We start from the raw sequence: 14,626 nt of genomic DNA on the forward strand, positions 1-14,626 counted from the left end.
CACGTAGCAGAGGATAGCCTAGTCAGTCTTCAATGGGAGGAGAGGTCCTTGGTCCGGTGAAGGCTCTATGCCCCAGTGTAGGGGAATACCAGGGCCAGGAAATGGGAAAGGGTAGGTTAGTGAGCAGGAGGTGGGGGGAGGGAATAGGGTTGGTTTTCTCAGAGAGGAAACTGGGAAAGGGGATATCATTTGAAATGTAAATAAAGAAAATATCTAATTAAAAAAAAAAGAAATGTATGATAATGCCAGCACTTGGGAAGCAGAGGCAGGGGGATTTCTGAGTTCAAGGACTCAGAGTGAGTCTGGTCTACAGAGTGAGTTCCAGGACAGCTAGGGCTATACAGAAAAACCCAGTCTTAAAACACCAAATTAATTAATTAATTGATTGATTAATTGATTAATTAATTAATGTGTAGCTATTCATGACTAATGTTGAGATAACAGGTAGTGCTCACTGGTGAACAAATGATACCAGGCTGAAGGCACAGTCCATCCTTGGGATCGGCACTAAACACAAGACAGAACACTGACAAGGCCACACTTAGCTTTGCTTACCCTGCACTATGCTTGTATGTGTGTGTGTGTGTGTGTATGTGTGTGTGTGTGTGTGTGTGTGTGCATGTGTGCGCACATGTGTGTGTGTCTGTATACAGGCTCTCTCACTGAATCCAGAGCTCCTTGATCTGGCTAGCAAACTCCAGGATCCTCCAGTCTCTTACCTTCTAATGCAGAGATTACAGGCACGTGCCACCTCAGTCAGTCAGCTTTTAATATGGAAGCTGACTATCTGAACTCAGTTCTTACTGTATAGCAAGCCCATTCCCGTGTGATCTCCCTCAGCCTATGTACCAGTCGTTCTACTTGCAGGATCCTGGATAGGACAAGTGGTACTGGGAAGAGAAGAGACAGTCGCTGCCTTAGAAAAGGCTTTTCCTGCTTGGGGGTGCTGCAAGGTGACAGGGCCACACAGAGCCCTGGCTGTCTGCTTCAGTCACATGGCCTTGCTCACTTCATGCTTCTTTTCTTTTTGTTAACTGCCAGACTTTGGAAGCACGCATACCTGTAACCATGACGGTCCTGATGCGGGCCTCACTCAGCTCCTTCAGCACTGGCCTTGTTTCTTTTTTCAAGCGGTTCTCCATTATGAGAAGTCCCAGAAATGCCAACTCAGACTCCACTTTCTCCCTTTGAGGTCAGGAGAAAATTGACATTTTAAGGTGTAGCACTGTGGCATGCCCGTGGCTGATTGATTTCTTTTCTTTAGAACCTCTGTCTATGTTTTATTAGTGTTATAGTGCACACCTTAAAAAAGAAAGGAACTCAGGAGCTTATAATGAAAACCAGTTGTCTTGTATCCATACCATTCTTTGTCTTTCCCCTAAAACAGTCACTTCCCATTATCAACTGCAAATAAAAATGCAGTTCTTTTCCCAATTTTTGCCTTCCCAATCTTATTTTTTAATTGTTAACTATGTATTTTTTTAATCTCCAGTCTTTCATATTTTCCCCTTGACCTTATATTTTAAAAAAAGCAAATCTATTTGACAATCACGGGGTGCATTCTGCATGATGCCGTCATTACCACAATGCCTTATGTTCAGACTACACCTATTATCAAATACTAAACAAACAGTATTTAATTTGTCCATATAAGAGAAATCAACATTTTAATGTCAACTAGAACTGAAAACTCACTGGCTAACTCTGCTTACTATATACGTATGTACAAGTATGTGTGGAAGGTACATGTGCTCACTTGTGTGTGTGTGTGGGTGACTGTGTGTGCAAGTGCACATACATGTGTAGGCTCTGTCCACCTTTTATTTTCTTTGAAGATCTCTCACTGGAACTTGGGGCTTGTCCATAAGTCTAGGCCAGTAATACTCAACCGATCTGTCTGGATTTGCTCTTCAGTGTTGGGATTCAAACCAATATGACCTTTTGTGTGTGTGTGTGGGGGGGTGTGCTAAGGATTAAACTCAGGCCCTCATACTTGTGTGGCAAGCATTTTATCCACTGAGCTGTCTTTCTAGCCTCTTTGCTTGTTTTTTTTTTTTTATTGTTTTTTAAGATCCGTAAACTGTTTTTATAGCTTTATTGAGGTAAAATTGTTATGCAAAACCTGGACATATTTAAAGCACACAATTTTACAGGTTCTAACACAACTGTATAACTATTACCATCATCAAAAGAGGAGACATGTCAATCACGCTGAAGGTGTCTGAGCTCCCATTTTGTTCTTTTTTCTTTGTGATAAGAACAGTTGAGCTCCATTCTTCCAACATAATGGTGACTGTGCAACACACAACAGTTAGTGAGACCAGTGTGTGGCAGAGCAGACCTCCAGTTAGAGAGAGCGGTGTGCGGCAGAGCAGACCTCCAGAACTTATCCACCTCGAGGAACTAAAACACTCACCCCTGGAAACTCCCTCTCCTTCCAGCCTAGGATAACTGCCACTTTACTCAATCCAGGAGTCTATTTCAAATACTTAGTGTAAGCGGGATTGGGTGGTATTTATCTTCTTCTTCCTCTGACAGGCTTATTTCCATTAGCATCTTCCACATTAAGACACATTACCTCAGATGGCAGGATTCCATCACCCACTCCCTTTTCCAAATCTTGCCTCAAGTTTATTTATAAAAAAACAGCATCAGGCATTGGTCATCTACAAATATGTGTGTTTCCTTAGTCCATCTATCTTTACATTGTCAGACAGAAGTCTTTTCTATGGAACCTTCATAGAGGCCCGGGTACCATTAGGAGCCAAAGCTGGAGCTTTTGCCTCTCCCTTAGTTTGAGCCTTGGGCTTTGTTTGACAGAGCATGTGACTCTTGGCCATGCAGCCTCAATTCTTCTTCTCAAGCTTGGAGTAAGCAGTGACAGCAAGACTGCTGAGTATGTGGTTGGGACCCTTTCAAATCTTGGGCTTAACCACCTTAGGTGTCACGAGGGCCTTGATGGCCTCTGCATGCGCACTCATTGCCTTTGCATCGTTTGTCTGCATCTTCTTCAGGCCTTTCCTGTTGTGCTTATTGGCAGTACACATGTTGCTTATGAGCTTAGGGTTTACCCCATTTCGTCATTCATATCTTTGTGATTGGGGCTTCTTAATGCCATTTCTGGTTTTTGGGGGGGATAGGTTGTGTGTGGTGTGGTTCTTGGACTTGGGCATGTCTGCACAGTAGCCTGTGGCTCCCTGTATTCCCCTGACTTTAAAGGCTAAATGGTATCCCATAGCATGTATATACTCTATTTTCTTTACTAAGAAAAATCCTAAGCATCCTAAGCATGTTGTCTTTGTCACTCATTTCAGAACCTTCACTCTGTTTTCCATAGCAGTTACATAATTTCCCACTCCCATTAATACTGGAATAGGTTTCAATGTCTACACCCTCACCAACACTTTAGTCAGCCATCCTCGTCCTCCTCCTCCACCTTTAGATTCACTGATTGTGAGTGTTTTACCTGCATGTATATATGTGCACATGATTCCAGGAAGCCAGAAGATGGTGAGATGGGGTCCAATCACCCTGGAACTGTAGTTATAGATGGCTGTGAGCTGGTATGTAGTGTTAGGAACTGATTCTGAAGGGGCAGCAGGAGCTCTTAGCCATTGAGCCATCTCTTCAGTCTCTAATCGGTCCTCTTACTAGGCAGGCAATGACCTCATTGTGGTTTTGATTTTCATTTCATTTCACCAATGACTGGTAAATTTCAATGCCCTTTTATGCACTTTATGCTATATGTGTATCAAGTGTCTTAGACAAGTATCTCCTTTTACCATTTAAAAATCAGATGTACTTTTTATTATGAAATAGTGCTCCTTATGAACTCAAACATTAATCTCTTAGTAAAGTAGGTTGCTAGAGACAGGCATGGTTCATTCTTCTGCTTTTTGCTTACTGGTCGGCTGCTGCCACATGAACCTCTCTGCCTCCCACGGCAGCACAGCAGATAGAAGGACTCTCCTCTTCTCTGCCTGTCATCAAGTGTCTAAAATCCCTCTGAAACTGGGAACCAGAATGAAGTATTCTCCAACATTGTTTCTATAGGTATGGGATCAGAGCCATGCAATGGTAATCAACACAGTGCATATGCAAAAATCAACTGGAAATGGATCGGAGACGTCGACATAAGACTGAAAATGGAAACTCTAACATGAAATTACAACGGGGGCATTTCCTTGAGATCAGTCTTGGCAAAACTCTCATAGATGTGACACCAAGAAATGGGCACAATGGCAAAAAATAAAGGAGTGCATTTGTTTCTACTACAACTCACCCCCTCAGTCAGGTGACCAGGCTTGTGGGTCTCTTGATGACACTACATTTGCAGTGGTGGAACCCACTGCCTCTCCTTCAGTGCTCAGACTTCAGTGAGGTTGTCCTGGCTCTTAACTACTCACATATTTGTTCGAATGCTTCTCAGAGGACATCATTGGCCTCTTTATGTGAAACAGTGAATGCTTCTCCTCTGAGGACATCTTTGGCCTTTTTATGTAAAACATCAATGTCTAGCTTGAAAAATTCTTCTCATATAATTCATTCCTCTCCTCTAAGATATTTAAGAACCATCGATGAGATAATATATTATAGATTTATTTTATTTTCTATTTTTCCCAATTAAGATATGAAATTCTTGGCATGAAGGAATTAATTTTATTCATTTCCATAGCTCCTGAACATCTAACACAGATTGAAAATTAGTAGACATTTGCTACATTAAGAATGGATTAGGACTTAAAGAATTCTTTCTCCTGTCATTCGCCTTTGGGTGATTTTCTAAGGTATTTCAAGAAACTTTTAATTTCCTCTGGTGACTCCAGTTTTCAAGATACTTATTTTCCTGACTGGAAAAAAATGGTAAATTTTATCCTGATAAAAATCAAAATAATATTATCTTACCCTATTGAAGAATAACAGCTGCACAATAAGAAGCATTTTGGATTCCTGATATCTCTTGGGAGAAACTTGTAATGGGTTGGAAGACAGCAGATTTTGTGGGGTTTTTGTACTTCTATTAATGTTTATTTCCCCACTGGCTCTTCAACGAGAAGACAGCTGTGCTTGTATGTGGCAGCTGTTGCTCTCCACATTCTATCACTAGCTTTGTGAATTTCTGGCTCACTCATGACCTTAGCACTCTCATTCAAATTTGTGTCTTAAAAATTAAAACCTCCTATGTGTAATGAATCTCCTGCTTGCTCAAGAATAGCCAATACCTTGAGTGTTAAATCTGAGGATGTTATTATATGTTTGAATGAGCTCTATGATTCTATTTCAAAGACAAATATGGCATATCAGAAAAGCTCCTTGGAGTTGTCCACTCCTATAATTTATAGACGGGGAAATAGGTGCCATGTAAGATACCAATTATCTTTGTGAGACATAGGCTGCAGATAGTAATATTGAACCAAATACATTGGTACTCAAATACAACAGGTAAGATCCAGTTATATAACTAAACATCTCTTAATTTCCTGAACAGAATGCTAATGGTTCAGGCTCTAAGATCAACAACTGATAAATGGGACCTCATGAAACTGAAAGGCTTCTGTAAGGCAAAGGGCACTGTCAATAGGACAAAATGGCAGCCTACTATTGGGAAAAGATATTCACGAACCCTACATCTGACAAAGACCAATATTAAAAATATATAAAGAACTCAAGAAGTTAGATTCTATCAACCCAATTACCCAATTAAAAAAAAATTGGATGCAGAACTAAACAGAGAATTCTCAACAGAGGAATCTCAAATGTCCAAGAAGCACTTAAAGAAACATTCAGCACTCTTGGTCATCAGGGAAATGCAAATCAAAACAACCCTAAGATTCCACCTTATACCAATCAGAATGACTATGGTCAAAAACTCAAGCAACAGCACATGCTGGCAAGGATATGGAGACAGGGAACACTCCTCCATTGCTGGTGGGATTGCAAACTGGTACAACCACTCTGGAAATCAATTTTGCAGTTCCCTAGAAAGTTGAAAATAGTTCTACCTGAAGACCCAGCTATACCATTCCCAGGCATATACCCAAAAGTTGTTCCACACGTGCAAGGACACGTGTTCCATTATGTTTACAGCAGTTCTTTATTCCTAAAAGCCTGAAACTGGAAGCAACCCAGATGTCCCTCAACCAAGGAATGGATACAGAAAATCTGGTTCATTTACACAATGGAATACTATTCAGCTGTTAATTCAAAACAAGGACCTCATGGATGAACTTTGCAGGCAAATGAATAGAACTAGAAAATATCATTCTGAGTGAGGTAACTCAGACCCAAAAGGATATATATGATATATACTCACTGATAAGTGGATATTAGCTAAAAGGTTCAAGATACCCATGATCCAAGAAAAGCTAAACAAGAAGGAAGGCCCATGTGAGGAAACTTGAATCTCACTTAGAAGGGAGAATAAAATAGTCATAAGAGACAGAAGGAGGAAACTGGGTAGGAGAGGGTATGGGGAGGGGAGTGGGGCACTGGTCAGAATCAGGTGTGGAGAAAGACAGGAGAGAGTGCCAGAGGGCTAGGAGAATAAATAGAAATCTGTAGCTACTGGAGATGAGGGTGTGTAGGGGGATCTATAGGCGGCTCCCAAGAGTTAATGTGGGTGACTTTAGCTCAAGTGCTTAAGAGTGGGACATGGAAACTGAAGAGGCCACCTCCTATAGCTAGGCAGGATCCCCAGTGGAATGATAGGGACACCAACCCACCCACAAAACTTTAGACCCAAAATTTGTTCTGTCTAAAAGAAATACAGGGACAAGAATTGAGCAGAGACTAAAGGAATGGCCAACCAATAACTGGCCCAACTTGAGACTCATCTAATGGGTAAGCACTAATCCCTGACACTACTAATGATAATCTGTTGTGCTCAAAGACAGGAGCCTAGCATAACTGTCCTCTGAGAGGCTTTACCTAGCAGCTGACTAAAACAGATGCAGATATCCACAGCCAAACATTGGACAGAGGTCAGGGACTCTGATGGAAGAGTTGGAAGAAGAATTGAAGGCCCTAAAGGGGATGGGAACTCCACAGAAAGACCAACAGAGTCAACTAATCTAGATCCCTGGGAGCTCTCAGAGACTGAGGCCTCCAGAACATATGTAGCAGATGTGAAGCTCAGTTACCCTGTGGGCCCTCCAACAATTGGACCAGGAGCTGTCCCAACAGACCTGCCTTGTTTATCCTCAATGAGAGAGAATGCATCTAATCCTGCAGAGACTTGATGTGTCAGGATAGGGAGATATCAGGGGACTCATCCTCTCAAAGGAGAGGAGGAGGGGAAGTGGGGAGGGACTCTGTGAGGGGTGACCTGGAGGGGGCAGCATTTAGAATGTAAACAAATAAATAAATAAAAATAAATAAAACAAGTGAAAAATGAAAAAAAAAGAAATGAAAATCTCTGAATTAGAAATATAAAATTAACATATCAAATATAAGGACTATATAGGCTATCTTTTATGTGGTTTCCTTGTTCTTTTAATGTAGATCATTTAAAAGGAAATCCTAAAAGCTGGAAGAAAGCAGTGAATAGATTATTCTCTGAGGAGGGCAATTCATCCCTTTAATGTAATTAAACATATTCAATTTTACTTCCTATATGGAATTCAATTTGCACTCACTACCTCCCAGATTTGAGGGAAATGAAATACCTACACCTGAGAAATTCCAGAAGTAAAAAGGGATTCTGGAAACCTTCCAAATATGGGACCTCCAAGAAAATCTGCCAAATGATGTTCAGAGATGGGATAAGGGCTCAGAGTTAGGAGGCACAAGACCCAAGACTAAGAAGAATACTCTGTAGAATGGGGCAGAGGTTAGATGTGGAGTCTGGGAAATCTCAGCTGCTACATCACAAACCACCATGTGATCCGAGCAAGTCCTGCCCCAGCTGCCCATCTCCAAACCAGAGGACAGGATGAGATCAGTTCTCTGACTCCAAGAACTCCCCGGTGATGTGAGCTGTCTGTCAGTCCATCTCCAACTATTCCTCTCTTCCTGTGCAGATATCCCCCCTGCCCCTTGTGCTGATTTCTAATTCCTTACCTTGCTAGACGGTCCACATCTGAAAGCCTCTCCATCTTCAGGATTTTGTGGGCAAGAGCAATGACTCGGAAGCCTTGCACTGTGTAATTCCTCAGCTCCTGTGGGAAGTTCTTAGGCACTGTGAGAAGAGACAGGGGAGGTAATTGTAAGATCACACCAAAGTCTACCTGGCACTTAAGCGACTGTTGGATGTCTTTACTGTACTTCAGTATTCGCTTCATAAAAACACTTTACCAGAAAGCATACAGCTCCAGACAAAGGTCATAAATAGCTTCATGCTACTCTGATGAGGAAGGAAAGATGCTAAAACTGCCCTGTTTATCAGCTGTGCTACACACCGATTCTGTGGCCTAAACTAGGTTAGAACCTAACCTCTGATGTTGCTGCATTTTGAATATAGGCCTTTGGCAAGTAATTAACTCATGAAAGAGAGACTCCCAGGAGTGGGATTAAGACAAAGGAAGGTATAAGAGATGGTTTCTCCTCTCCAGGATATAGCAGCAAAGCAGGCAGCTACAAGCCAGGAAGCTAGTCCCCTCCAGGAGCCAAATTATTTAGCATCCTAACCTTGGACAGTCCAGCTTCCAAAATTATGAGAGATGGAGTCCTGTCTTAAGCCACCCAGCCATTTTGATACAGCCGCTCCCTTAAGATGAATCTAACCACTGTCTAATATACTGATTGGATTCACCAATGACAGACCTCAGGACTGTGTTTTCTCGAATGAAATTGGACTGATAGCCAATCTTGCAGATTAGGGTTGATAATGTTCTGGCTTCATTCGATGCAATACTTGCTTTTGTCAATAAAGCTTCAAGCTACGTCCACTCATTTGTTTATTATCCATGATTGCTTTGTGGCCACAGTGGTAGAGTCAGTTAGCTGATACAGATACTGTGTGGCCAGAGAGGCCTGAAACATGCACCGAGTGACTCTTTGCAGAAATATTTGCCCATTCCTTATGTTTGCAAGTGCGTGTGCACATATGTGTGTGCACGTGTGTGTACAAGTATCTGTGTGCATGTGCGTGTACAGGCATGTGTGTGCCACTGTAGATGTATGGATGTCCTCTTTCCTCATTGCATTGAGACAGCATCTCTCCTTTGGTTTACAGCTGCATAGGCCAGTTTGGCCATCCTGCAAGCTGTTGGAGATCTACCTTTCCATGCCTCCCATCTCTAAGTCCCCAGGTCACATCCCAGCTTTACCAGGTTGGTGACACAATGCAGCACTTACATGTTTTGACGGGACTGTTTTTGTATTTACAAATTCTTTTCGGGTTCTAATGTGCCTGTGTGAGAGTATCAGATGAAAGCTGAAGGACAGCACAGTAGTGGCTGTGGTGGGAGAGGTGGAGAAGCAACTAAGTTTTATTTCCTATTCTATTGTCAACTCATGTTCTGACTTCAGCCTCTTAAGACTCTCTTCTGCACATTGATTTCCATCCACAACCTGAAAGATGGCTGACCCTTATACATTTGCATTTATCTCAGACTTAGTGTATTTCTAAAATATCCAGAGAGGCATGGATCAAATCTCAAGGAGGCTTCTCGCCTACATTTATTTATAGGAGAGGGGGGTGAAACATCAAAGGTCAAGATAACAGAAAGGTTTGGATGGACTGTCATGAACGGCAGAGTAGAGGCTGGACCCTTCCTGACACAGCAGGGCAATAGGACAATTCTCATTAAGGTCTGCATGGTTGCAAGCAAAAGAGAACAGAACAAACATAATCTATAACTTATTAGAAACACAGTTAATGGGATTTAGGAGGAAGATCAAGATTTGAAAGGGAAGTCTATTTTTTTTCCATTCTGGGAATCAGATACATCCTGTGTATGCTAGGCTAGTCCTTCATCCTTGGCCTATAGAAGAGACACTTCTAAGGTTAAGCTAAACAGACTCCAAATGTAGAAGTTAGAATAAACATTCATGAAATCTAGAATTCTATGCACAGTTGGTGGCTATCTGCAATCATAACAAGTAAATGAAAGCCAGGAGAAAAATGATAGTTTCATCCAAATGAATTTGAGTGCACCAATTTTCTTATAAACTTGCCCATCGCTTAGAATGTGCATTTGTTTAGGAGAATATTAAATAGCACAGCTCATCTCAGAGTCTGGACCAAAAAGACAAAAAATGCCTGGGAAAAACCATCGAATGTCTTGAATCTAGTCTAATGACTTTTTTCTTAACATATTTCTCTTTTAAAAAATATTCCTAACCAAAATCTGACTAGTCCATGAAATGGAATCTATATCCAACATTGCTTGAGACTAGATAAGCAATGGAGCTAGCAATAAAATGACTCCTAATACATTCTACTGTTCCCATAGATCGTTGCTTTGCTCAGCCATCATCAGAGAAGCTTCCTACTGCAGCCAATGGAAATACAGAGACCCACAACCAGGCACTATGCAGAGAGTGAGAGAACTCAGAACACTAAATAGGCTATCGCCATCAAATCCCTCCCCCAGGACTCAGAGAGCCCTGCAAAAAACTAAGTGAAAGAGGGTAAGAGCCAGATGGAATGGAGGACATCAAAGAAACCAGACCTTTTAAGCATAGCTAGACAAACACACATCTGAATCCACAGAGACTGAGGCAGCATGTACAGGGATTACATAGGTCTGTACCAGATGAGGTCCTAGAGCTAGGAGGAGAAATGGACCCATGCCCCCATCCCTAGCCTGCTCAGAAGCTATGTCCAATTGATAACCACTTGCAAATTAAAATTTAATTTTCTCCAAAGGAATCTCACTAGGCAAACAAACTACTTGGAAGGATAGGCCAAATGCCAAGAAGTAGATAGAAAACAGAAAATGAATTCAACAGCATCCCTGGAGGTTCTCTGTCCCATAGTGTGTCGATGTGCTTTAAAAAAAAAAAAAAAAAAAGCCAGGAGGTGGTGGCACACGCCTTTAATCCCAGCACTTGGGAGGCAGAGGCAGGTGGATTTCTGAGTTCGAGGCCAGCCTGGTCTACAGAATGAGTTCCAGGACAGCCAGGGCTACATAGAGAAACCCTGTCTCAAAAAACCAAAACAAACAAAAAACAAAAACAAAAAAAAATAAAATATAAAAAAATAAAAAACAAACAAACAAACAAACAAAAAACACCTACAGGTCCTTTCTGTATTTATTGTGGCTTCCAGTTTTATGTTTTTATGAGGTTCCTGCATAAACAAACACGTGTGTCTGCATCTACGCGTGTCTGCATCTGCGCGTGTCTGCATCTGCGCGTGTCTGCATCTGCGCGTGTCTGCATCTGCGCGTGTCTGCATCTGCGCGTGTCTGCATCTGCGCGTGTTTCGAATGCTTTTTCTTTGGCTCCCTTTGCTTGTTTGCTTGCTTGCTTGCTTGCTTCCTCCTATTCTAATTTGTTTGGTTTTCTCTTATTTCTGAGATGTCTATTTGTTTCTAACAAGAGGCAGAAAGCATGAGGATCCAGACAGGAGTGAGGCAGTGAGGAGCTGGAAAGAGTTCAGAGAGGGGAAACCATAATTAGAAATAGTGCTTTAAAATAATCAATTTTCAATAAAAGAAAGACATTAATTTTAAAACTTCCCCTGGAACAGGGAGATTGCTCAGTGGATACAAGCTTGAAGACCTGAGTGTCAGGTTTTCTATGGTCCCTACACACACACACACACACACACACACACACACACACACACGCACACGCACGCGCACGCGCACGCGCACACGCGCACACACACACACACACACACACACACACACACACACACACACGCTTTTCTTTCCATTGCTTTGTCTCAACTACTAATAGCAGAGCCAGTCTTGCCTCTAGCTGACAAGAAACCCTGCTCTACCTCACCCTAATTTTTCTCCTTAATCTCACCTTTCCCGTCTAGTCCATGTACCCCAGCGGTTTTGCTCTACCTATTCTGCCCTGATGCCCCTCTGTGGTGTATCTTCTGTCTGTATGACATCTAGATGTTTACTCTCTATGTCTATACGTTCCATTCTCCCTGTCTGCCTCACAGGATCTCCTGCGTCACTGTCACTCACACAAATCAACCTGTTCTCTTTACTGGCTGTGGCAGTTTATGTCTTAGTGTGCTTTGTTATTGTGCTGCAGAAGTTTGATTTCTATGTTTGGTCTTTACAAGGGTTCCATTCTTGAAAGAGGAAAAAACCAACCAAACAAACAACAAAATGTCAGTACCTGTTTCAGAACGGCAGAACCTGGCCACCATTTCCGGGGCACCCTTCATGTAGACGTGGAGGTGAAGGTCACCAGCCAGCTGAGCAACCACAGACATCCTTTGCAGGCCCGAGGAAAATGGAAACTGTCGCAAGATGGAGATGCTGTCCACAGGACTCTGCAAGGACATCAAAGGCAAGAGACTGAAAAGGCTTCTTCAAGCGGTACTAAACAAAGGGTTCATACCCTGCAAAGTGCCCAGCCACATCATGGCAAATTATATTCGCCTCAATGCTTACCTTTTTCTGGCCTATTCAAGTGTGTCTCCCTTGATACGCTATCTGGTCTCAAAAGCCCTCACCCATGGCCTCCTGGAGAAGTTCTAATCTTCTTCCAGACCATCCTCTGAGACTCGATGCTTCATTTTCCCAGAAACACTACTTATTCCCAGCTCTGGTTTCCCATAGCTCGTTTGTCAGCCTTTATTACAGCACTTGGCAGGGCGTGCTGCACTGACCTGCACTTGTATCGATTCCTGACCACTGTGTGCTCTTCCCATGCAGAACCCAGCAGGCTTATTGTGAAGGCTAGCCCAGTGCTCCAGCGTTCATGGACACTCACTGAGTTATTTGCTCAAAACATTAATGAATGTAGTCAGGGCTGAAGGCATAGCCGGACCAGCTATGGAATTTATTAGGATAAAGCTCAATGGGAAAAATGTGCAGTATGTGCAAAACCAGAGATGTTTCTCCAGCGTTGGGGAAAAGAAATACATGACCCATGGAAGAAAATCATACCTGGCTGGCTTTCGGTCCTGGTTTTATCACTGTGCTTGAATCTGCCATGCTGAATTTGCAGGAGACCACTTGGCTATCTTCCATATTCTGTTATAAAATGAAACATTTATAAGATTCCTTGAGACAAATAAGAAGAAATATTTTTCTTTGTGCACTGTTCTAACATTTTCAAAAGTCTTTTCATGTGGCTTCTCTTCCCAGATATTTACTTAAATGCTGACATTTTCAAGTTTGTGTTGTTTTTATCGACTTAAGTCAGAAAAGATGTCAAAAAGCCAGAAATACTGTCAATACATTGAAGAAGAAATGGATGGGAACATGCAGGCTGTAGGGCGGCTATTCTTCCTGATGGCTATGTCTTGTGGCTGGAAGAGGTCTGCTCTCTAGTGTTGAGCACAATAGCTCTCAGCCATGTTAACAGCTGTGTCCTGAGAGAAGCACAAAAGCACATTTTTATGTTACACCTGTGTTACTAGTCTAATTTAGTTAGCTAGAAAGCTAGCAAGTTGGCGACTAACAAATTAGAAAGCACATTTGAAAATAGATTGTATTCATTGGGTAAAACATCCAAATATAGACATCAGCAGTAGTGAGAAATCAATATTAATTGATATTGGAAAGGAATTTACTATATTTGTCTTAATAATCTACCAGGGAATTGTCTCTCCCGTTTTATGCTTACAAGGTTCCTAGCTAACCAAGGATACTTAACTCAAGGCTCCATCAGACCCAGACTAAACCTGAGTGAAAACTGCGTTGTTTAGAGGTAGATATGACCATCTTGACAGTTCTTACAGAGGTGGTACTAAAGATTCGTGTTCACAAACAAGATCCTGATTTGTTTGTGTTCTGTGCGGGTAGAAGAAGGCATTACTAGAATCAGAATCCTAGTCACACGTAGAAACAATGGCTGCAGGTCATCTCGGCACCAGTTCTGCTAGGGTTGGGAAGAACTCTGATCATTAGGTAGTTCATTTTTCCTTCATTAAAATTCTTGAAATTGGACATTATTTTGTCCTTATGCCACCTTCAGAGCCAAGATTCTCATCTCAATTTACTGATTTTAGGGATTTCTCTTTATGCCAGCTTTCCCCATTTTAAGCACTGGATTTCTAGAAAGCCAAAAGTTCCCATCATTTGTCTTTGCATTAGTTCCTTGTGAGGTATTCTATGCTCTGGTTCCCTGTGGTGTGTGAGGGGTATGTGGTGTGTGTGTGTGTGTGTGTGTGTGTGTGTGTGTGTGTGTGTGTGTGTGTCTGTGTGTCTGTGTGTGTGTATACACTATCATGTGTACCCAAGTTTGCAGGCAGGCACATGCAGCATCCACCGTGTGTTTTAGACAGAATCTCCTACTGGAACCCAGGGCTCTGATTCAGTAGGCTATTTGGCCAACAAGCCCCAAAGTTCCATTTGTCTCTGCCTCCACAGCACAAGGATTACAAGTGCATGATACCATACCCATCTTTTTACCAGGATTCTGGGAATTAAATTCAGATAAGCTGCCTGTCTGTGGAATCTGTTCCCAAACTGGGCTGCCTTGTATGGCCTCAGTGGGAGAGGATGCACCTAACTCTGCAGAGACTTGATTGCTGGGGAGGTGGGGG

General features: G+C 42.2%; 1 protein-coding gene across 1 annotated transcript in view; it reads right to left on the reverse strand.

Annotated features, from left to right (window-relative positions):
- The window catches only part of Atp13a5 (ATPase 13A5), a 129,709-nt gene that overhangs the window by 41,167 nt on the left and 73,916 nt on the right, over positions 1-14,626 (reverse strand). The window contains exons 15-18 of the mRNA XM_031363567.1: positions 13,023-13,109; positions 12,247-12,403; positions 8,059-8,176; positions 1,061-1,185 (exon numbers count right to left, since the gene is read on the reverse strand). Coding sequence (XP_031219427.1) covers positions 1,061-1,185; positions 8,059-8,176; positions 12,247-12,403; positions 13,023-13,109 — 487 coding nt within the window. The remainder of the gene's footprint in view (positions 1-1,060; positions 1,186-8,058; positions 8,177-12,246; positions 12,404-13,022; positions 13,110-14,626) is intronic.

This window comes from Mastomys coucha, unplaced genomic scaffold (genome assembly GCF_008632895.1).
Source record: "Mastomys coucha isolate ucsf_1 unplaced genomic scaffold, UCSF_Mcou_1 pScaffold12, whole genome shotgun sequence".
NCBI classification, from domain to species: domain Eukaryota; kingdom Metazoa; phylum Chordata; class Mammalia; order Rodentia; family Muridae; genus Mastomys; species Mastomys coucha.